This window comes from Argiope bruennichi, chromosome X1 (genome assembly GCF_947563725.1).
Source record: "Argiope bruennichi chromosome X1, qqArgBrue1.1, whole genome shotgun sequence".
Classification (NCBI taxonomy): domain Eukaryota; kingdom Metazoa; phylum Arthropoda; class Arachnida; order Araneae; family Araneidae; genus Argiope; species Argiope bruennichi.
The window spans coordinates 16,805,766-16,829,217 of NC_079162.1; the positions used below are offsets into that span (position 1 = coordinate 16,805,766).

Here is a 23,452-nt window from a genome sequence, read left to right on the forward strand (position 1 = left end):
AGCATATATCCAAATTACATCACCGGTAATAATCGGCTTTGGAAAGGAATCGCCATGTTGAATTAACACTCAGGCCATTTAGGCACGTTATTGTTTTTGGCACAAATTCAAAATTCTTGGAACAAATCGAAAAACGATGCGTCGCAATCCTAAATCATCTTTTAGAATTGCTTGACAAGACCCAGAACACATTGAAATTTATCAACAATGTAGTTTATTAGAAAATGCAATCACCTAGCATCTTTGACTTAATTGACATCTTGATCATTAATCGAAGTGGATGGTCTACCAGATCGTGGATGAACTACAATGGATTTTCTACTATCTTAAATCTTTTTTTACTTATTAAATACTTCTGTTTTCAATAAACAGTCAATTTTTGATAAATTTTTTGCTACATTTCAAATGGTTTTTTTTGAAAGAAATTTCACTGCGAAACAAAATTCAATGCTTGTTCTTTGCTCAAAGGCATTCGCCATTTCAGAAAATCAACAGAGTGAAAATTATTATCTCATTAAAAACAAATTTATTTTCAGACAATAAAATGAAATCAATTTCTGACTGTTGTTAGATGTTTATAGTAGCTGTAAAAATGTTTAATAAACTTTTGCAGACAATATTTTCTGTAAACGTATTTTAAATGAAACATTCTGTATACGTTTTGATCACAGTTGTATAATCCTCGATGTATTAAAATTATTTACTATAAAATAAAAAAGAATGGATTGAATAATATTCATTATAAAATATTAATCCTTTGCGATATCGAACAGACTCTTATCAGAAAATATAAAGTAATTTATCTATTTTATATGGTATCGAATACCAAATTTACCAAGAAAGAAGTTCAATGTTTTGTTTTGTCTAGAACGCTCACTGCTGCGTTGCGCGGTCATGGGTACATAGGAAATGAGCTGTAACTAAAGGCCGCAGTTGTTTTAAAGATACATTGTAGACATCACCATTTCCTGGGAGAAAAAACATTCACAGTTTCGTATGTTTTTTTAAATTTTATTGTTAATGTTATTATTTTTTACTTTTCTTAATCCAATGTCACATGATCGAAGTAATTTAGTAATTTTCAATCGAAGGTTTTATTTGAAAACTTTCTGCCAGAATTGGAAAATTAAAAATGATAAAAATATTTTATCTCATTTTTAATTCCCAAGAAGTACATTTACATTTTGCAAAAATATTCTTATCTAGATATAAGAAATTAAAATTTATATTATGGGCGATATAAACTTTTTGTTTTAATATCGTGAGCCTATTTTTACAATTTTTGCTGTTATTATACATTGTCAGTTTGAGTTGATGTATTGTAGCTGAAAAATTCCACATTAGGTAATTATGATTTCTTCATAGCTTAAGCTCCTTTTTGTGGCGAACAGCCTAATATTAACAATTATAAAAATTTTGATTTGATGAAGATTATTGATAATATAAAAATTACAATTAAGGAATTGCTAATTTTTAATTAACAATTTAAGAATTTTTAAAAATAAATTTTCATCATTCTCTCTCTCTCTCTTATTTTTTTTTTTTTTTTTCGTTTCTAAGAATTTATGCTATTGCAACAGAAATTTAAAAAAAATAATTGAAAGCTGTCTGTTGAAATAAATTCATTTGTAGAGATAAAGTTATTGTTTACTGGCATTAATAAAAATTACTTAAAATGATGACCTGGTTTTATTTCAAGCTGAAAAATTAAAAACGTTTCCTTTAATATTTGTATGACACACAAATACGGACAGACGCTCGGATAGTTTGATAATCAGTATACCATTTGACTCGGCAATCGGCGAAACTGATATAATCTCAGTCGGTTTTTAGAGTGGGGTGGAGTCCGGAAGCACTAAAATATGGAGGTTCTCCATAATCTTGAGGTCAGTCATGGACAGTCACAATGCTTCAATGAAATTTGACCGAAAGGTTTTTCATTGGCAATTCAAGAAGAACCTTAAAACGTTTGGATGTAAAACAAAGCTTGAATCATGGAATATGAGAACTGTGAAGCAAGTGGATGGTTCGATAATGTTTTTTTTTTTTTAATTACAGCCAGTCACCCCATTACCATGATTGTGATTTTTGGATGCATATTAGTTTCTGGGGAAGGCAATTTTTTTTTATAATCGATGCAACAATAAATATAATTGATATTTTGAAAGGACATGTTAGCAAAAGGGTCTCCATATTAGGACTTGTGATATCATACATTTTTAAACAAAATAATGATTCCAAGTACATAAACATTGCCTACTAAAAACATTGCCTCAGCTTCTAGATATTTCCTCTACTGACCATTTGTAGGATTATCTAAATTGGAAAATTAGAAAGCTAAGCATCTAGACTGAAATTGATTCCCATACAGACGGATATTTTACTACCCCCTTCTTCTGGCACCCAAAATTTAATTAAATTAATGCTTCATTAATAAAAGCTAAATGTAAGACCAGAGGTCTTTTATTTCTAGTTTCTGAATATTTACTTTTGTGATGAAAGATACATGCTTTTTTTAATTTAAACTCGTTCTTAATATTAGATTTTTGTATTTTTGTAGTACTTTTTTATTTTGAAATAAAGTTTGATTGTATTGTTATTAAAATAAACCATTATTTTTATGCTGCTATAAGGTATGTTAGTTTTTCTTGAAAAATAAAAGAGTCTACTTCTATTGTGCTGGCTAAGTGGTGGTGGCTAATAGATAACAAATTCCTTAAGCAATAGACTTAAGGATTTCATTTTTACCCTATTCGATACAAAGAGTTCTTCATCTTTTTGATTTAAGACAGAACTGAATTCGAAATCTAAATCTAGTTTTATCGAATATATTTACTTACTCGCTATTTCCTTCCCTGCTCTATCCATCTGTTCTGAAAATATCATTTCTTATAGAGAAGTTGAAAACTAGAAGCGGCATGTGTGCTAATTTTAAGGGATCTTTCTCAAATAATAAAAAGAATTAAACACTAAACCTGATACTTGGAGTTTCTCTCATCCATACACCTTAAGATTAATTCAGCCATTAATGAAAAATAATAATTTCTTTATGTTGACAAGCTCAAGTGTGTGGGTTACTTTTTTCCACTTTCTTTTATTTTCTTATATATTACATTTAGACATATACTTTTATTTACAAAATTGCATCAAATAAGGTAGGTGATTATATAAATATTGAAATGTGTGGAGGTTAATCATTAAAAATTAATTTTTTTGCAGCCCCCACAGTGTAAAAATGTTAATTAATTAGATTTTTTCCTTAATTCATCTATGCTCATACAAAATTTCAAGCTTCTATCTATAAAATTTCCAAAGAAATGAGAAGGCAAATTTTCCGACTTAGATGTTTCTTTTATACATCTCATTGATTATTGAACGAGTTTTTCATAGAATATTTCGTGGATAATACATATATCACAATGCATTATTAAAACAGTGAGATCAAAACAATAATGCATTTATTACCTCATATTAAATTTTAAAAAAATGTTTAAATGAAATATTTATTGAAATGATTACAAAACCTGTTCAAATAAAACGTTTTTGATACCTTTGCAGTATTCTAACAATAGTCAAATGCAGTTGCATTACGATTGTATTAAAGCAATATCATCAGAATTTCAAATAGTCCTTATTCCTTTAACACGTCATTTTTTAGGAAAGCTTAAAATCAAGCACATAATTGAGAATTTGGCATTGCATTGTTTCTCTGAGATTAAGACGAAGTTCCAACCAGTTAAAGTGAACAATAGTGTGTGTAAGTTGCAAATTTCTTTCAAGTGTCGATGCCTGAACGAAGCACTACTTTGTATGTCTACTATTTCTTTACGGCAGTTTTTCTGCATTCAATATATATATTTCTAAAATGAATATTTCCATCTAACTCAGTAACAGATCACTCTAAATTTAAAAATAAGCATAAATCTGACAATTTTATAGATAGAAGAATTCTTTTAAGGATTTCTTTGACATTTGTCGATTTAGGAAACGGAATCTTAGGTATCTTTGGAAGTTATGCTATGGAGGTTGGGGATTTTTTTCCTTCTCTTGTATCATGAGAACTAAAACGTAAACAATTTTTTAGAGCGCGTGTTAGAAATAATTAAATGAAAAAGGGTATTTGGAATAGGAAATAAGAGAACATTTTAGAATAAAGTAACTTTTTAATTTAAGATAAAAATAGAGAATTAATTTGGATTTAAATTAGATTAAGAGATGTCAGTACTTAAATCTAACATAATTTGAATAAACAGGCATTCAGTTCTTTAACGATTTTTATTCTTCATAATTTCAAGGAAAGAGTCTTAATTTTTATCTTTTTTCATGATGTCTTCATTAAAGCGCAGTACAACGAAATGAATAGAAAAGCAGAACGCAGGAAAAGAATGAAAGAGCGTTAAAAAGTATTCTGAATTTAAAAATAAGAGCTCGCACAACTTAGAAGTTAAAGTTATGGTGAAGTTGGAATTCGAGTGTTAAAAAAATTTTTTTTAGTGCGTCGATTAATTAGAAATTATTATGCGCACTCCGAACGCAAGTACACTCACTCTCTCTCTCTCTCTCACACACACACACAAATCTTAAATCAATAGTAAAATTAGAAATGTAATGTAAAACGAAGGCTGACACAATGATCAACACATTAATCGCTCATCAAAAGATGAGATTATTTTCTTGTTTTATTTTTATTTTTTATATACCCTGGAATTTTTATATCACTTTGTATGTATATAATATATACAAACTATAGATATATTTATTTTTATATTAACAATTGAATCAGGTAACTGACTAGTAATCACACATTATGTATTCAAAAGAATCTGGACACTTTTAGGTTTACACATTTTCTTCTGAAATGGATTTTAAGATGTTGGATGAACTATCCTTGAATTTTCAGCGTAGCGAGAATATGTGTCAACTCATGTCTTACTGCAAATATTTTGTTATGAGGGCCGAATTGTTAAGGGAGCAGTTGTTGCACATGCGCATTGAAGACGCTACGAATGCTCATATTTTCAGACATATTTCAAGTATTTACTTGCAATTTTCATATGAGGTATTGACCGAATTTTGTCTCATATTTGGTAAATTATGTATTATTTGCTTAGAAACTTTGCATGTTGCAAGTACTAAACATGCAGAAAAGTGTAGGCATATTTTATATTCTCTCTATTATCACAACGGAGGGCACCTCAGTTATCAAGATGAGTTTCTAGTATGGTGGTAGGTTCTCGCTACAGAAATGGTGTGGGCTCGATTATCCCTTATCGATGACGGGATGTCCCACGGGAGGAGTTGTACTGTGGCCGGTGATGGCCCTTAGGACTCAACTTCAGTTTCCGTTAATGCTGGTATGGAGGTTCAGACATTTAGATTTTTCCGTGTGCTTCAGGGTTGGAATAGTCAACTTGTGATATCTTCCCTATTATATATGCTATTTTTAGAAATATACATATACGCACAGAAAATAAATCCGTGAAAAAAATAGGACATCATTATTAGCATTCTGGAAAACAGGGTGGTCCAAAATCTTTTCATTCTTCATCAATTTCCGGTCGGTCCTCTAAAATCGTCGTATTTGAATCTTCACTGTAAAATGTTAGTATACAACGTAATCGTCATTAAACTTGGCCTTTTCAGAGCTTCTTGTTGCTGTAATTAAAAAGCGAATTGATTCGAAAATTTTCAGATAATCTATTCAAAGGATGCGCTGAAAGGTTCAGGTGGAAGAAGAAGAAATAATTTCCACTAGAGAACGTATTGCAGCCAAAATGTTTGAAAATACATGCAAGCGTTATAACAATTAAAAATACTATTTTTGTATTTTGAAGCCTCATGAACAATAAAGAAAAATAAATACTATTAAAGAAGGAAAAAATCTGATTTGCATGGAAGATGGTTTAACGTGAGTCTGGATATAAAAAGGAGAAGACAGAGTGAGTTGCATTCGTCGATTACAGTGGCTGTTAGTTTATTAGAATATACGTTAATCGTGAAACTGTTTTACGAAAATCAGGAAAGTGCTGCAGCAGCTCTTCTTGAATTTCGAAATGAAACAAGTTACACTGGTGGTCAATGTTTTCGCAAAGTGAGGGAGACATATCTCGGTTCGATAAAACTGGGTTGTTATGTGTTTAACGTGGCAGAGGGCGATAGCCTATCTGAGCAGAAGACATTTCAGTGGTAGCAACTGCCTTTGTTAAACATAAGTAGTTACTGACGAATGATCATGACTTCATTAGTATATTTGCAGCGTCACGGCAATCACACATAACGTATGGAACAATATGAAAGTTACTGAGAAAAATAACGTACTTTTTCCTGTATAAGATCAGCTACAACTAGCAAGTGCTTATTTACCGGCATTTAGCATCGCTTACATTTTGCACTGACTTTTCTTGACCAAGCGGAACTCGCTGACTCCTGGCCTTGAAACATTCTCTGGAATGAGGAGTCATTTTTATCTTAAATAAACGATGCACACCAGAATTGTTGAATTCATGCCATCGATAATCCACTTGCCTTCCATACAATTTCCCTACACTCGCTTAAAGTTACCGTTTAGTGCGGGTTCCCTTCTCACTTTATCCTTGGATCACTGTTCTTCGAAAAAAAATGACAGTAATGGCCCTGTGATATGCTCTGTAACAACGCTCAAATATCGTGACATGCTCAACTGTTTCTTTTCATCTCAACTTTAGCAGCGACAGCGTCTACTACTTTTATGCAAGATAGTGCCCCTCTACATAATGCGCTCATTGCGGCAACATTTTACTGATGACAGGGTGATTTGTCGTTCAGTTCCTATTCTTTGACCGATTCCTTCTCCCAATTGTGTATTTCTATTATTATGGGGCCTTTTAAAGAATGTAGTTTATGGTAGCAATTTTGATTGACCTGAAGGACGTTGCATGTGTGATGGATCAGTTGCTGAACTCACTGTTAATCGCCTTAACGAGGAGGCCACATTGAACAGTATCGTTAAACAATCTGTTACAAATAAAAGATGCTTTTATTGGAATTTATAGCTGTCTGCTTTTCGATGTAAGGCGATCTCTTTCAAACGGAATTTCTTTTTTCTTTTTCCTTTCTTTCCTGTTTTTGCGAAACTTTTTAGCGCATTCTTTAAATTGTCTGTCTAAATTTTCAAACTGATTCATTGATTTTCCTTTTTATTTTTATTATATACTTTCTTTGTGACAGTGCATGTTCTCTAAAATTTGTTTGATAATGGATTCTTGTTATTTATGTTTGAAATTAAATAATGATGCAGCTGCTTTATATTAAATGCTTATGGAGACAACACTGTCGACATTTAAATTTATTCAATACACGAAATTATAGTTTAATCCCAAAAATATTCTTGTTTTCTTATGGATAATTCAAAGCAAACATTAATTAATTTAATAAAAATAATTCTTAAAAGTGCACTTTTATGAGCGTACGAAAATGTAGAAATTTTCTATTTCAAATACTTTCTAACTTTTTGTCTTTAATTTATAATTTATCGTTAATAATGTAATGAAATACAAAAACCCATTTTTCTCATATTCACTAACAGGGAATGCAACTGATATGGAACCAATATTAAATTAAATCAAGTAGTTAACTGTCGATTAAGTTCTGAAAATATCAAAATAGTGTTTTGTTATCGAGGACACACAAGTGTACTAAACTTTTAAAACTCTAGATTACTGCATCTTTACAAACATGAAATATGTAAAGTGAACTAACGTAAGTAAAAATAAAAAATAAAGCGCATTTTATTTCAAGTAATTTTTGTTTTCGTTTAAATGATGGAAATAGGCCTTTATTGAATACTTAATTGATTGATTGATTTGTTAGATCAAGTTCTAAAATCATTATCGGCATCTGTTATAAATTTCAGTTCCAAGATTATCTTAAGCTACATTGGTTCTCAAGTTGGAGATTGCCAATTATGTTTTAATCGTGTTAAACACTCTGTTCCATGTTTGTAAAGATATAATTTTTCACCTTTTTTCTCATGTGCTTGGTTTTCTCGTGCTCACAGTTTTAATATTTTCAGAATTTAATAATTAATAAATAAATTAATATAATTAAATTTTAATACCACACCTAAATCCCAAACAGGAGTGAATTTCAGCAAAAAATAATTTCTAGATATAATTAAAATAAAATCTTAAAAATTCTACTTTTTTGCAATGATCAAAATGTTTTCCCAAACTATTTTTTATTTAATTTATTTTTATGCTGCATATGAAGTAAGATGTTAAAGGCACCTTAATGAAGCCCATCTTTTACACCTGCAGGGAAGAATAAAAATTTACCGTATGACAATACATCAGTTAAATATATGGCTGTACCCGTTTTCATTTCACATCTGTACACACAAAGCATTTATTTCATGATTACCTCAGGCTTTGTTTTACTAAGATCTTTCCATTTGTGAATTTTGGAATGCATTATTATGCTGACGGATGCTTATCCTGATACTTTGAGTGTTAATGGAACTTTTCATTCCTAATTGAGTGTTGTCCATTTTTTCAAATATTTTGGGAGATAATTTGCACAATGCACCAATTTCTTCATAAATGCGTATGTATTACTAGAGATGTTTGAACGTTTTTTTCTTTTTACAAATTATGTGAAAAAACTTTGAAAGACGAGGATAAGACAAATAAGACAAAGATGCATTTTGACTAAGATATATTTTGAATAATTGCCAACTGGATATCTTGTATGTAGGGCGTCATTCTCTATTGAGTTTGTAAATGATATTTTTTCCATTTTATTGAATGAAAAAAAAAATTTAGGGATTAAAATTTTTTTAAAAATTACAACTACGCATTCTCAGAATTATTAATAAGGATTAGCAATGCCATCCATTTTGCCGCATTAAAAAGAACTGAAACTTATTTTCCTGATTTTAAAAGGGAATCAGTGTACTCTTACCCAAATGTAAAAGCTTAAAAAAAAGGAATTAAATTAAGATGAAGATCAGAAAGATTTCTAGACAACATTAAATGACAATTATCAGTTTTAGAAACTTTTACAAGTTGCTCTTGATATGTAAATTCAAGTTATTTTGAATGTATTATATATATCTTTGAAGCTAGAGTGTGAATGTTTTTCTTTACTTCTTGAAATAAACTAAATTATTTATTTATTGTATTTTCTTCGCGACAGTTTTAATTATTAATATAAGTAGTAAGAAATTATATTTATAATAGTAATAACACTGCCCTGTACTGATTTTACTAGTGATTTTAGGGTCTCTTTGTGGTACTGATTTCGATGCTGACATTGTTTTTGCAAGATTGGCTGTTGTGTTTGAAAATGAAATTTTATTATTAAGTTACGTGTTAATTTTCAAAAATATTACTGCACAAAGCTTATTTTTATACATTATGATTTTTAAAATTTTAAAAATACCTTTTTAATATTTCGATTTGTCGTTCAAATTTTTCCTGAATTTCATCAATTTTTAAAAGTACATTTTGCTCTATTTTCAACTAATAGATTTTATTCCTGCAATAAAATTAGAATACTTTTTATTGTTTTCACAAGTATTTAATTGCGTGATTTTCTTCCATTGTTGAAAATTAAGATAAAAGGATTTGGTTTTTACTATGTAGTTTTAATCAAGAATAAGAAAGAGAAATTAACCGCTCTACGAAAGTTGGAAAATCGATGAAGCGGGCAGTTATGTTTTTAATAGCACTATAACATCATGGAACCTGACTCCATTTTGATGGTTTATGTACTCAATAAATAGAACAGAAGTAAGCCTTTTAAAATAACTTAGTATTTTTGTCTGTTACAATTTGGAGCTGAAAATATTTTTCTTCAGGGAATCATGAAAAATAACTGATATAAGAGATTTAATGGAAAATAAACACAACCAATATTCTTGATGAACCGATTGATCACCAAAGCGGACAACTGAGAAATAAAATAATTAAATAATATATATATATATATATATATATATATATATATATATATATATATATATATATATATATATATATATATATATATATATATATATAATCAACAGCATATGTTAATGACTGCAAAATCATTGAAGCGTTGAGACATGCATTTTTTTTTTCAAAATATAGATCCATTTCTTCAAAAGAAACATTTGTTTCGAAATACATTAAAACCGTTAACATTTACTAGCATCTAAAATTTTTTTTCGTTAACATTAATTATAATTATTATATTGATAATAATTATTTAAGATGTCTTATTACTATTTGTATTAAATATTATTTATGAAAAGTTACTTTGCAAGTTTTCAATCCATTTTTTTCCAAAAATTTAAAAATATATAAAAAAAATAAAATGACATTCTGCGTCATAATAATGGAAATTCCTGGAAATTTAAGATTGCATTTCTCGCCTATTATGGTTTATAAACGTTATTGTTTATAATGGTTTATTTTGCCGCTTTTTAAAATATATATAATGTAGAAGAAACTGACGTATGTCAATGGTGATGTACTGATTAGCGTTGTGTTAGCCATTATTGATTGAATATATTAATTATTTTGAGTTTTATTATCATAACTCATGATCCACTTTTTTCTAATAATTATACAATTATTGTAGTATGAATTTAATTTAAAAAAGCCCTTAATATAGGGATGCAGTTGTATAAAGATATATAAATAATTTTATAGAAAGAAGATAAATATAAGCAATATTTTATTAAATCCTAGAAGTCAAATATGATGCCAATTAACACGAAACTCCTTTACATCTGAGTTACTATCTGGCAACATAAATTGTTGATGTTAGAAACAGTCAAAATTCGGGCGTAAAAATCCCTTTTCAGCCCTTAACTTCTAAGATATTGCTGTTATAGAAAAACTTTAAATGCTAAATTTGTTCGTCTTAATGAGGCGCTTATTTGGCTAACTGGATTTGTTTTTCTATCTTTCATATTAAGAAAGTTATAGCGATGAAAATTTCAACTCCCAACCATTTCCATCCCCTTGAGAGAATCTTAATCAAAAAGAAAAGATGATATTTTTTCAAATATTATGATATCATTCTACAGGAGATCAAAACTCGAAATATTGTTATTAAAAACACAAAGCTTAAAAATCAAACAAAGCAAGCAAGTATTACTTTAGCAGATAAAAAGTTATTCATAAAATTGAAGATCAGTTTGTTTTTAGTTAAAAAAAAGGTCAAAAATTGATTTTATCGTAACTTAAATGTTTCCATATTCGAATTATCAAATTATGCATGACCGTCTCATTTTATTTATAAGTTACATGAAATCCTGCGATTTTTATCTAATGATAATATGAATATTTCAAGCTAAGATGTCTGGAAACAGCGACATGTTTGAATATCGACAAGAACCACTTTGAAAGAAGTTGCATTGCAATATATATTCCTAAACAGGTTCTAATTGACATAATAACTCACTAGCCAGATTTTGAACTACGTTTTTCATCGTTTCGAAGCATTTTTTTCTTTTATTTATTTTCTTAGGATAACTAAACTAAACTAAATAACTTTCTCAGGATAACTAAAACTTAACTAAACTTGTTTTATTTTCTAGGTAATTCAAGGAAGTCGAAAATAATAACTTTTCGTATTATTTTTCTAAATTTTGCAATGTATATCTGTATAAGTGTTTTTTTTAATCAACTATTTTCTACCGATAAATCAAACAAATAAACAAACGAAAAAGGCAATATTAGGAATGAAAATTTACTTTTAAGTTGCTTTAATCGTGGTAATTTAAAAGAAATTTACTGAAATCTGCTCTTGGAAGCGTGAAAAACCCCACTTCTATGTGGCGGATTTTAATCTGTTCTTTACTGTATAGTTGCAATTGTCTAAAAATAAAGTTCGCTCTAAGTACTTCCTTGATAAACTCTTGGATGTCTAGAAAATTCTTCTCAAATATTTCTGGGAATGGACTTCCTCATTTTGAGAATATCACCTGGTTTTAAGTGCTGTTTTTAAGCTCTTTTCTAAATAGACAAATTTCGAGATGTTAATGAATCGCCGCATCTCGGAATCGAAGAAATCATTTTTGTAATGTCTGTCTATGGGTACGATAGCTGAAAAATGCAACGAACTAGACGGATAGGACGCCGTAACTCGAAAACTGTAAATTTTCATCAGATTGGACGAAATCCGTCTGTGTGAACGCGATAAAGCAAACAACTTGATGACTGAAATTCAATACATGATTTTGTTACCTGAATTATAGATGTAGATCAAATTTTTGACCGATTTGTCAATAAGTGGAGCAATTGTTGATCCGTATATTTTGTCTATGAATGAAATGACAAAAATGCTATGAAATAAAATTGGAATAACAATTGATCCGTCAAATTTTGGACCCAATCAGCTAAAGGATGATGTTCAAAGTCATAACAGGTTTTCTTCACTATGCTAAGAAAAATGTGTTTCTGTTGTATTAGTATTCAAGAAAATAATGGGAAGAACTGATCAAAATTTTACTCTTCTGATCGAAATATTAGAGAACATGCATTTTTGCAGTGCAAAATTCTCAATTATGTCTCTAAATGAAGTGAAGAATAAGCAAAACAGTGCCCATCTTAAATTAATAAATTTAATACAAATTACTTCATTCTGTAGTGTTCTAGAAAAGGTAAAAATTGTTTTCTACTTTTAGGTTTTTAATTTCTAATTCAGTGCTAAAAATTATATTATTGGATCAGGCAATAAATTTTTAATCAAATTTACTGCCAAGTAGGGTTAACTATTAGGTAGATGAATATACCTTTTGAAATGGATAAGTGATTCTTTAAATCTTAAATTGTTATTTCAGTATCGTTAAAAACTAGTACAAATTTTCATAAACTTTATCTATAATTCCCAAATGAAGAAACATTTCAATTTATTTTCTGTTGATTAGCTCGATTTTTTCTTCTTTAAATTGGCACATAGGAGGGAGGACTTGGTATTTTCTTCCATTGTCATCTGTCATTTTTCATATGGACTGAGTCATTTTTCTACAAACTTGTTTATGAAAATTAATCAACGTTCATATGAAGCTGATAGAATTTCTTTTGGTCCGTATCAGCCACCTGAAAGTTACAGCTTATAAAAAATTTGAAACATTTTCATCCCATTCAAAATATGTACATTCTGAAGATAAACCTGGTAACGTTTTATGGCCTTAACAGAATTATTGCGAAGGGAGGAAATGAGAAGGGAGGGGGGGATTCTGAGAGCATCTTTCAGGGTTTTTTTTTTTTTTTTTTTTTTAAATCTGGAGAAAAGACTATTTCTTAACTAAAATTTAGATTTCTAATGGAAATATCACTACTTACAACTCACTGTCAAGTGAAAGATTGTAGGCCAAAGATTTTATTTTCTTTCTTATTTAATTAAAAAAAACATTCATTTTGAGATATTCCTATAGATGTAATTCTTTACTCAGATGTTCAAACCTTAAAATATTGAAAATAATAATATTTTTATTTTTGCATAGATTTTTCGATTGAATCTCAGACGTTTGAAACGTTTAAATACAGCTGCTCCTATTCTGTGAATACAGGTGGTCTGTATATGAGCGTGGTTTCACCTCAATCTGTATCGAGATCAGATTACTTCCTAAGACCCGCTTTTTAAGAACACGGCAGTGTTTGATTTGCACCATTATTTCTCGCCTTCACTTGGATTAAGAACATGTGAAATCGTTGTTCAAATACAGTCGTGTCCTTATTATTGAGTTGGAGCTCCTGTTTCAGATTTCTTATTAGCCTTACTCTGCATAGTAGTTGATATTTAAGTCTGCCATATCCACTGCGTTAATAATCTTCCACTTTGAAGGACTTGCCTGATTCTTCTTGACTGAAACATCACTGTGAGTTCTATTTTAGAAGCATTTCTTTCACTATTATTTGCGAAGAATTGTTACAAGATTTCTGATTTTGATTTTTTTATCATTCATTTAATAGTTCGGATGTTGTACAGATTGGTTTATTATATTGATGGATGAAATACACATGATTATCGGAGGATTTTTAATTAATTCAGTAATTGAATTAAAAGGCAGGCGAATGTTTGAAGAGATTTGGTGCTATAATATTTTCCTAACGTGTTCGTTTTAGAGTGCATATTACCGAATATTTCTAACGACATGTTATGAGAATCATAATTTCTTCTGTTAATTATCAATTTAGAAAGATTATATAAATTGTAAATATGTTTTATTTTACTGTAAGTTTCAAGATATGTATTGAATAATATTCTATTAAATATTTCCTCGCTTAAAAATTTTATCAAATTAATTATTTAAAATATTTTTAAAAAAATATGTCACTCATGTTTTAGTTCACTAAAAAGTAGCAAATATTTTTTAAATTAAAAATATGGTTTCTAAACAAAAGTACAAAACTTTAATGAAAGAATGTTCATTGAGTTTCATTTCTTTACAGTTTCATTTTCAACGCCTCACGCTACTATAATTTTTTTCAGATATCCATATTTTTGATAAAAAAAATAGTTTCTACTTTTTAGTATGCTTTAAAATGTGCATTTTAAAAAATCTTATGATTTTCTACTGTTGACTCTTCAATATATTTCATAATTTATTATTATGCATATTATAGTATCTCAAAATCGTTTTTTCTAAAATATTTCTCCAGATTTAAAATGGAATCAAAAATATTAAAAATATTTTATAATTATGAACTAATTATAAAGTTATGAAGATATTTGAACCATATATTGTCTTTTAGTATATACATAGTAGTAAATTTTCAGAATTTAAGTTAAATTCTAGAGCAAATTTATAAGTGAATACTCGAATACAGGAATTCACCTTTACAAGCAGGAAATAAAAATAAAAGTGTGTGAAAATAAGTACCGCAAGGAAACGCCGCTCAGGCACTATTTAATATATTTTTTGTACTGAAAATAAATAATAAAAAATTCAATATTACCTTAATTTTTTTTTTGTTTTCGCGATTTTTGCCTTATCCTGACTATCGAAATTTTAATATTTCAAATTAATAAAAGTCATGAACTACAAATATTGTCCGAAACGGGTTGAAAACAATCAAATTACAGATATTTAAACCTATTTTTTAGTAGTAAAAATTTCATGATATTTTCTATATTGTAGACAGTCTTCGGCTTGTGTGATGTAAGAATTGTGCGATATTAAGTGAGCCTATTTCGATAAGTTTAAAGACGAGCATGAGTTAAAATTTTCCTGTTTATAGCTGATATTCGCTGCTTCATATTACCATAGAATTCTCTGTAGAAAAATAGGAGATTAATTCGCCGAATTCAACATAATCATATGTATTACAGCCTTACTATTAGCTGTTTCGCCTAAACTTTTAGTTATAATGATTATTTAAGTCAATAAAATTTAAAATTTGAAAGTTATATAAATTAGGTGTTATTTTGCATCTTAATATTAAAAATTTGGAACTGAACCTCTCCGACGAAGTAATTTCTTGTGCATATAAATTGTTTATTTTAAAGATGATAGATAAAATTAAAGAATTCGGCAAATGTCTGTTATAAAACCAAGAAAATACAGGAAATCAGGAATGGAACTATTAGTTCCAAAAACCAAAAAGAAAATTCTGCATGAAATTGTAAAGATAAAACGCCTTTAGTTATATCATTTCAAACTTTAAAAGTTTGTCCGTAAGTAAATTAAATGTTGACAGAATTGTAAACGAATGCAGTTATCCACTGCCACTTCTCAAATATTGATTTGTACTTATTAATTAAACGCAACATCGGTAAAATAGATTGAAATGCATTTTAAATTCAAGAAAATATTATATAAAAATAAAAAAATAAAATAAAGTGTTATTTGAAAGAAAAAATGCAATTCTTATAACTCTTGCCAATATTAGAAAATATTTATTAAAAGGCAATTTTTTTTTCAATCTGAAAATATTTATATGGGCAAAAAAATATTAAAATTTAATATTTCCTTATCTGTTCCTTCCTATTTATGATATTCTAATTAAGTTTGTTGCAAATTGGTGCAGAATTTGAAATTGAAGCAGGGCTAAAATTTTATAAAATCTCATAAAAGCTGCATACATTAATTTAAGGAACAATTTCGGCATTTGAAAATGCTTAAAACGGTGTTCTTTTATTAATAATAAGTCAATCCTTGTGCACCACAAAGTACAGCACAAGGCTTACAGAAGTAAGTAGAAACAACTTCATGCATAGATAAAAATATGTACATATAAAAATAAGAATAAAAACAACAGGAAAAAATAAACAACAAAACTAATTAAAAATTGAAGCAGCAAAGGCAATAAATTTACAGAATGAGAAAAAAGCCATTTTGTGGTCGATCAAAACACGAAGCGGAAGTGGAAACTTAATATTACAGGCATCGAGATCCACAATAAAATCTCTTCTCCCTTCAGTGAGTTTAGAGCAATCAAAAAGCAACTGTTCGACATTTTGAACTCCACCCACGCTGCAAGAGCACAGATCAGTGTTCGATAATCCAAATTTCTTGAGATAATAATTGAAATTACCGTGTCCAGTAAGAAATTTTGTTAAGTGAAAATCACTGAAAAAATGCTTGTTATTCAACCTTTGAGAAATTGTAGGGAAAAATAATTTAGTTAAAAGAGGCAGTTGACGAATTTTGATACAGCTCGTTCCATAAGAGAATGGTCTTTTTGTGATTCTCATTACGAATGTGAGATTTGGGGATGCTCACAGGATCAATGATGTTTAGCTTTGTAGCTTGCTTTGCAAACCAATCGGCACTTTCATTCCCTAAAATGCCAGAATGACCTCGGACATGAGAAAAACAGACACTAATTCCTCTTGCTTTAAGCTCGTAAAGAGTGATTTGAAAATTCACTACAACTTTGTTGCAGGAAGAAATATTACTAAGCAAAAATAAGGGTGAAAGGGAATCAGTACAAATAAGGAACGAAGTCAATATTTTACTAAAGATAATCTTTTAAAAAAATTCTGAAGAAAAAAAACTTTTCTTAGGCTGTGAACTGCGAAATTTTTTGAATCTCTCACCATCGTCCGATAATCTGTTTGTTTCATTCCTTTATTTTCTTAAAATCAGTAGAAGGTTTCTTTGAGCGGCAAATCAAGATAATTAAAAAAATTGCAAAAATGAGATTAAATATAATACAGTGTTGAAACCAAAATAATTGGAACTATTATTGTATGCACTTAAAAAGTCTTTTTTTAAGGGCAGTTATTCTTTTGAGAATTATCGATGAAAAATTGACCGAAAATACGGATGTCTGACTTAATTTTTAAATAATTAAATTTGGAAAAAATGGCTTCGAGACAACTTAAGCATTTAAAATATAAATGTACCGAATTTGGGAAATCAAGGTTCAACGGTCTGTTCAGGATATCGTTCAGAAGATGGATAGACTTTCATCTTTATTAGTATGAAGAGAATTTATCCACGGCGTTCTCGCCGTTTCATTCAGTCTTAGCAATCAGATGTTGTCTTCGTCATCTGAACGCAGTTCAAAATTAAGTGGTCCGTCTTAAAATAGCTCTAGTTTTACGTCAAAACGAGACATTTACTCAACTAAAGAAAGTTCTCTTAGTAAGTGTTCTGTTCCATCTACAAATTAAAATTATCAGAAGCGAGCTTTAGTCATCCACATCGTCATTTCACGTTGTTTTTAATTTTAGCGTAATTTGATATTAATAAAAATTTAAAAATATTTTTAAAACATTTTCAATGTATTCGTGCTCTGCAGTTAACAATATGTTAATGCTTAATAGAAAATAAAACATAATGTAATAACTGCAAATATGCTTGTTTCAATGACTTGTTACTATTTACCGATTTCCATATCTGGAAGAAATAAAAGCCTTTTAAGTTATAAAATATTTTGTTTTGAAGGGATCTGTATTCTCCCCAGCAATATCACCCAGGTCAAGGCATCCCAGCACTGTTTGAGTTACTAACTACTAGTCAAAGTAAATGTAGAGTCTAGAAACACTTTGTTAAAGGAATGTTAATGTTTATCAAAAATTAAGAATTGACTTTGAGTCATTTATCTATGACTGATGTGGAGGTTTTCATTGTTATTTAACTAAAGATTTCCAATTCCTCAAAAATCATTTGTGCGTTTGTTGCAATATTTTTCATGACAATTTAGCTAGATTAACACATTCGACACATTGTTTGGGAAAACGCAGAATTGAATCATGCCAATCATGACGATTTTTCGAATGAGATTTTTCTATCTTCTGAACTAATGCCAGTGATCACATATGGCTACTTTATTCTTGTAAAATTCGAAAAAAGGAAAAGATTTAAACATTTTGTTGGAAAAGTCATTTCTAAGTACAAGGATGGAAATTATTTTATTTTTTTAAGAAAGAAAGAAAGAAAAGAAATCTATTCTAGATCATTTGCGCTTCCATCTGGATGATTTGTCTTTCATTTCAATTTCCCAGATTTAAGTGACGAAACATCCGTACATATTTGTGACATTTTACTATAGTTGCCATTGGGAACTGTCTAGAAACTGATACTGGCAGCTGTTTAGAAAACTATTTAAAATAGAAACACAAATAGTCGAAAACTACAAAACAAAACCTAAAAACGGAACCAAAACTGCAACAATACTGGATACCGCAATATAGTGTGCTTATTTATTACAATCGAAAACAACAACACTTATGAGCTAGCATATTGACATCTTTAAGTCATTCCTTCATAACGTATTCCAACATGTGATGAACATTAATCTAGTATTCGTTAAGTATAATTTCTTATTTCTGAAATCTAGTTATCGTCGATTGAGAGTTGAAATCCTAACGACACTATTTCCAAAAAGCTACAATGAATAAATGAGAATAAAACCAGACAAGAAATTCAGCCGTTCAATAAGCTAAGACTTTTTTCCTTGCCAACAAAATCTAATGAATCACAAAAAGCTACCTGTACATTAAAAGCGATAAGAAGAACCAGTGAACCAGTCACTCAGCCCGCATTGATTGACTCGATTTTACCAATTTTTGTTTCATATGAAAGCCCATTATTCTTTGGTACATCATTATTATTCGCCTTTCCTTTCCAGTTTTGAGAGATTGTCGAATTTCTCACCTTCCATTAAAAATTATAAATTATCATTGTTTCTTTTTTGAGAATTCCTTATAAGCTAAAGGCTAAGCTTATAAGGAATAAAGCTTAAGGCTACACAGTACCCTAAATATGAAAAATACATTGATTTTTTTTTTCATTTCCCAATAGCTCATACAATTAGGAAACTTGGCTATTACAGATCTGATATCCAAATAGTTTAAAAGATATTTGCATTTTTCTAAGAGTTATCAATTTTAAAATTTGACAGCTGATTGGTTGTGGTTAGTTTCGTTTTCATTTTGAAGCATTTCTACATTCCTAAAATTAATTAATTAGTAATAATATTTTTACTCAATCGATTCCTTGAAAGAAACGTTTATTAACTTCAACTTTCACTACCAAATCTTTCCTGTTTATTTATGTTCTTCGTAAATCTTTTCTGTTGTTTATGTTATTCGTTCTTTCGGGGTTTTTTTTATTACACGTAGCTGATATTCAAAAAACTGTCGTTTTCAAGACTAATATTAGATTTTACCCAAAGTATTTTTGTCTAAAATCTTTGTAGTTAACATTTTATTATTTTTATTCATTATTCTGTTGAGAAAATACCACGACCGAAACTTTCTCGAGTTGTCAAAATAATAATAATAATAATATCTTGAAGAGATGGCAGATTAGTGAAAATGATAATATTTCTGAAAATCAACTTCCTGAAGATATTAATGCGAGACTTCAAAATACAAGTGTAATAAATAGTGATGTTTTGAATAAAGCTGAAAATATCATAACATCAAATTATACCATTGTCGATAGTGTAAACCTCAGCAGTTTATTTACAGATTTGCTGTGCAGCTCTTGTTATAATGCACCTTTAAAACTTTGTTTTGGTCAAAGGATGAATTTGCATATAAACTGAATGTTGCGTGCATTACTTATGACCAATAAAAAGTGAAGCATCCTCTTCTAAACACTTGAATAACAGCAAACTGCATTCAGTGACAAGTGATGTTAACAAACTGAAAAGATTCGAATGCACCTTTCGATGTTAACTTGAGAATAGTGCAAGGAATATTAAGTTTAGGACTTGACTACTCAGCCTTGAAGAAATTTTGTATGCATATGAATTTACATATAATATCTAATAAAACTTTTAAATTTTAGAAGGCAAACATTGTAGATGGACATCTATTTGCAGCAAATAAAATTTTAAATGATATTCGTAAGAATGTCATATAGGCATATGGTTCACGAAATGATATTGTTGATATAGAAGTGTCATATTGTTACGGATCACCGGGTTCGCTTTTAGTGGGTGTATGGTGTGAAAGCATAATCAGAAGGCCTCAGTAGAAAACAACGACGACGTTTATTTACATGAGGAACACGAGTACACAGACAAGACAAATAAAAGGACGACAACTATATACAGCCGAGACGAACTCACAGCAGTACACTACAACACACAGTAGCCCACAAGTAGTATTCGACCACAACACACAAAGCGGCAAGATAGAATTCAGCAGGAGAGGGGATCTTCGGAGCTTCAATCTACGGTCTCTCCAGACGGCTGCCTGAAATTCCACACTGTCTTCTCGCTTTAGTTGTATCAAACTGCCGACTCACTACCACACGACTGGCTACTCCACACGCAACTTGATGTTGCTTCCACAGTAGACAACAAGACTCGACATACAGCTCAGTTCAGCACTCGCTTGAGCTCCACACAACGCTGGCACTCCGCCGTTGCTTCGCGATCCTCTCGAAGACTCGTTACTTGTCTACGACTCCGACCACGTTTCCGATCTGGTTCATTGGAGCTTTAGAATGCCGGCCTTTTATAGTTCCCGGGAGATGTAGCGAGAAGGTTCTGGCCATATCTCAGTTCATATTAGATGGATCGTTGAAATTCTCGAAGTTTCCAGCATTATATATTTTGTCGTCATAGTCTCCAAATGGTTGCAATTTTGTCGCCAAGCTCTGGGATCATTGACTCGGCACTCGAGCAGCATCCAATACAGATTATTGTAAATCGATCTTTCCGGTGATAAAATTAATGATGCTGGGAAGCAGCCTTACAGGTTTGTAACAATATCATGGAAGTTGGTTGAAAAGAAGACATACATCAAACATTGGGATTGGATGTGTTTTTTAGTGTTTTTATGCAGATTATGGGTTCGGAAACAACATATTAAAAATTAGAATTCTAAGAGAATTATTAGTTTCTGATTTATAATTTCACAAACTTTAAATGCATTTTTCTAAGGCTATTATTTTTGTTGATGCATGTGTTTTCTATTCCCTAAAACCTTTTTTTATCTGTTCAAAATAGAGGCTTGAAATTTTTTGTTGATGTTTTCATGTATATGTATATAAGAATTAGTACTGGTTTAGGCCTGAGAGTTTTAGTTATTTTATTAAAAAATTTCAACGTTTATATTTTTACATTTTTTGCATTTTTTTTGGGGGGGGGTAACAAAAAATTATTAAAATTTAACAAAGAGTCAGATTATGAATTCCATACTAACTTTTATTAGTAATAATGTTAGAAATATGAATTACTTGAAATAATAAAAAGCATTTAGAGTTAAGCATTTTATAAGAGTTAAAACAACTTTAAAATTTTCGCATTTTTTTAAATTTTAAAGTATTTGTGTTAGAAAAATTGCTTTTTTTTTGAGAATCAATTTCATAATATAATCACAAAAAAGTCAGAAATTATTTTAAATATTTCTGTCCCCAGAAAAATGTTTTGATAAAAGATACCCAGTAGTCTGTGAAAACATTTTAAAAAGTCCATCTCTATCAGCGCATATATTTTCTTTTTGTATCTGAAATATATATTAAGTATAAAAATTATAAAAAGCCAAATAAATTGATTAGCCGCCAGCGTTTTTCTGTTTAAACATCTTGCATAAGTGTTTGCTCTTTTGGCATAAATCGAAATGATCTCCATCTCCAATGGTAGTATTTGCGAAGCATTCTGAGAAAAAAATGAAATGCGGCACCTGAACTTTTCAGTGTTCTGTGTATTATTCAAAACAATGAATACGATCTCTATTAGTGTATATATTTCTTTTATGGAAAAAACAAAATGCTTGTTTCCTACTAAAATTGCACTTTCCTAAAGCTCCAGATAAAAGAATGCCTTTTTCTTTTCAGAACAATCTGTAATAATTGCAAGTGTCCGCGTGAAGCTCACGATGTCTGTCATGAAGAATTCGTTAATGTATGTGACCGCATTGGGTTCCAACCTTCACCAGAGCCTAGTCGGCACCCAATCTCGAAAGAGAAAACTCTTTCTGCCGGTTATTCCTGGGTGCCCCCGGGTCTTCCCAACGAAAAAGTAAGTAAAGGATTTTTCATTCAAATGGTTCTAATACATCAATTGAAAAATCAATATATATATAATATTTGTAAAAGTCATTTAACACAATGAAAAGAAATTCCAATCATGTTGTTAAATTCCTTCCTTGGAGAGGAATTTCAAAACGATTTGAATGTGCAGTATAAAATGCCACTTGTCATTGTTCAATGAACGGGGCTTATTTTCTTAGTAAATCCACGTAATCTGATTTGATAATCCATTTTTTAGAATTGTTTTTTTATCGCAGAAAAGACTAAATGTTGTTTTGCGCACTTTGAATTAATTCCATTCTTTAATTAAGCATGAAACTCATTAAATAATATATAATACTAAATATATATTTAAATAATGAAATTATTACCCATTATATATGTATATAAATATACAGCAGAAAAATTCAGTCGAAGTGAAAATTCATCAATAAGTATAAGTTTATTTAAAACTTGAAGCATAAATAATTTTCGGTGGAACCGAAACATGACTATCCGAGAGAAACGTGAAGCGCGAACTTCGTCGGTGAAAATCTCAAAGCAGAAAAACTGCATGAAAGTTGGCAACCTTTATCAGCTTAGACGGGAGAGTCCCCGTTTCAAAAGGGAAACTAAAAATAAAATGAAAGAATTGCAAACTTAATGTTACAACTGTTCAGTTTATCCAGAATGGCGCGGGAAAAGAAACAAATAGACGACCGTTTAACTCAAAAATAACGATAAAAGTTATTTAAAAATTCTAACTTAAGTGGTTAGAAAAATAAATTACAAAATTCTATTAAATTTCAATCTATTACACACACACACACACACGTGTGTATATATATATATATATATATATATATATATATATATATATATATATATATATATATATATATATATATATATATATATATATATATAATATTGTATATAAATTTTAATTCAAAATTTTTATTCTACCGTAGCACATTAAAACAACTGCAATTGCTGGATTCATGTAATGATGTTTCTTGTAGAGTGCACACAATAAACCGAAATCGTTCATTTCTACTC

The 23,452-nt window shown here is 29.6% G+C and overlaps 1 protein-coding gene across 2 annotated transcripts in view; it reads left to right on the plus strand.

Moving 5' to 3' along the window:
- LOC129959531 (prickle planar cell polarity protein 3-like) overlaps window positions 1–23,452 on the plus strand; it is a 206,575-nt gene that overhangs the window by 68,517 nt on the left and 114,606 nt on the right. For both annotated transcript variants that reach the window (XM_056072406.1, XM_056072408.1), the window contains exon 3: window positions 22,220–22,403. In XM_056072406.1, coding sequence (XP_055928381.1) covers window positions 22,220–22,403 — 184 coding nt within the window. The remainder of the gene's footprint in view (window positions 1–22,219; window positions 22,404–23,452) is intronic.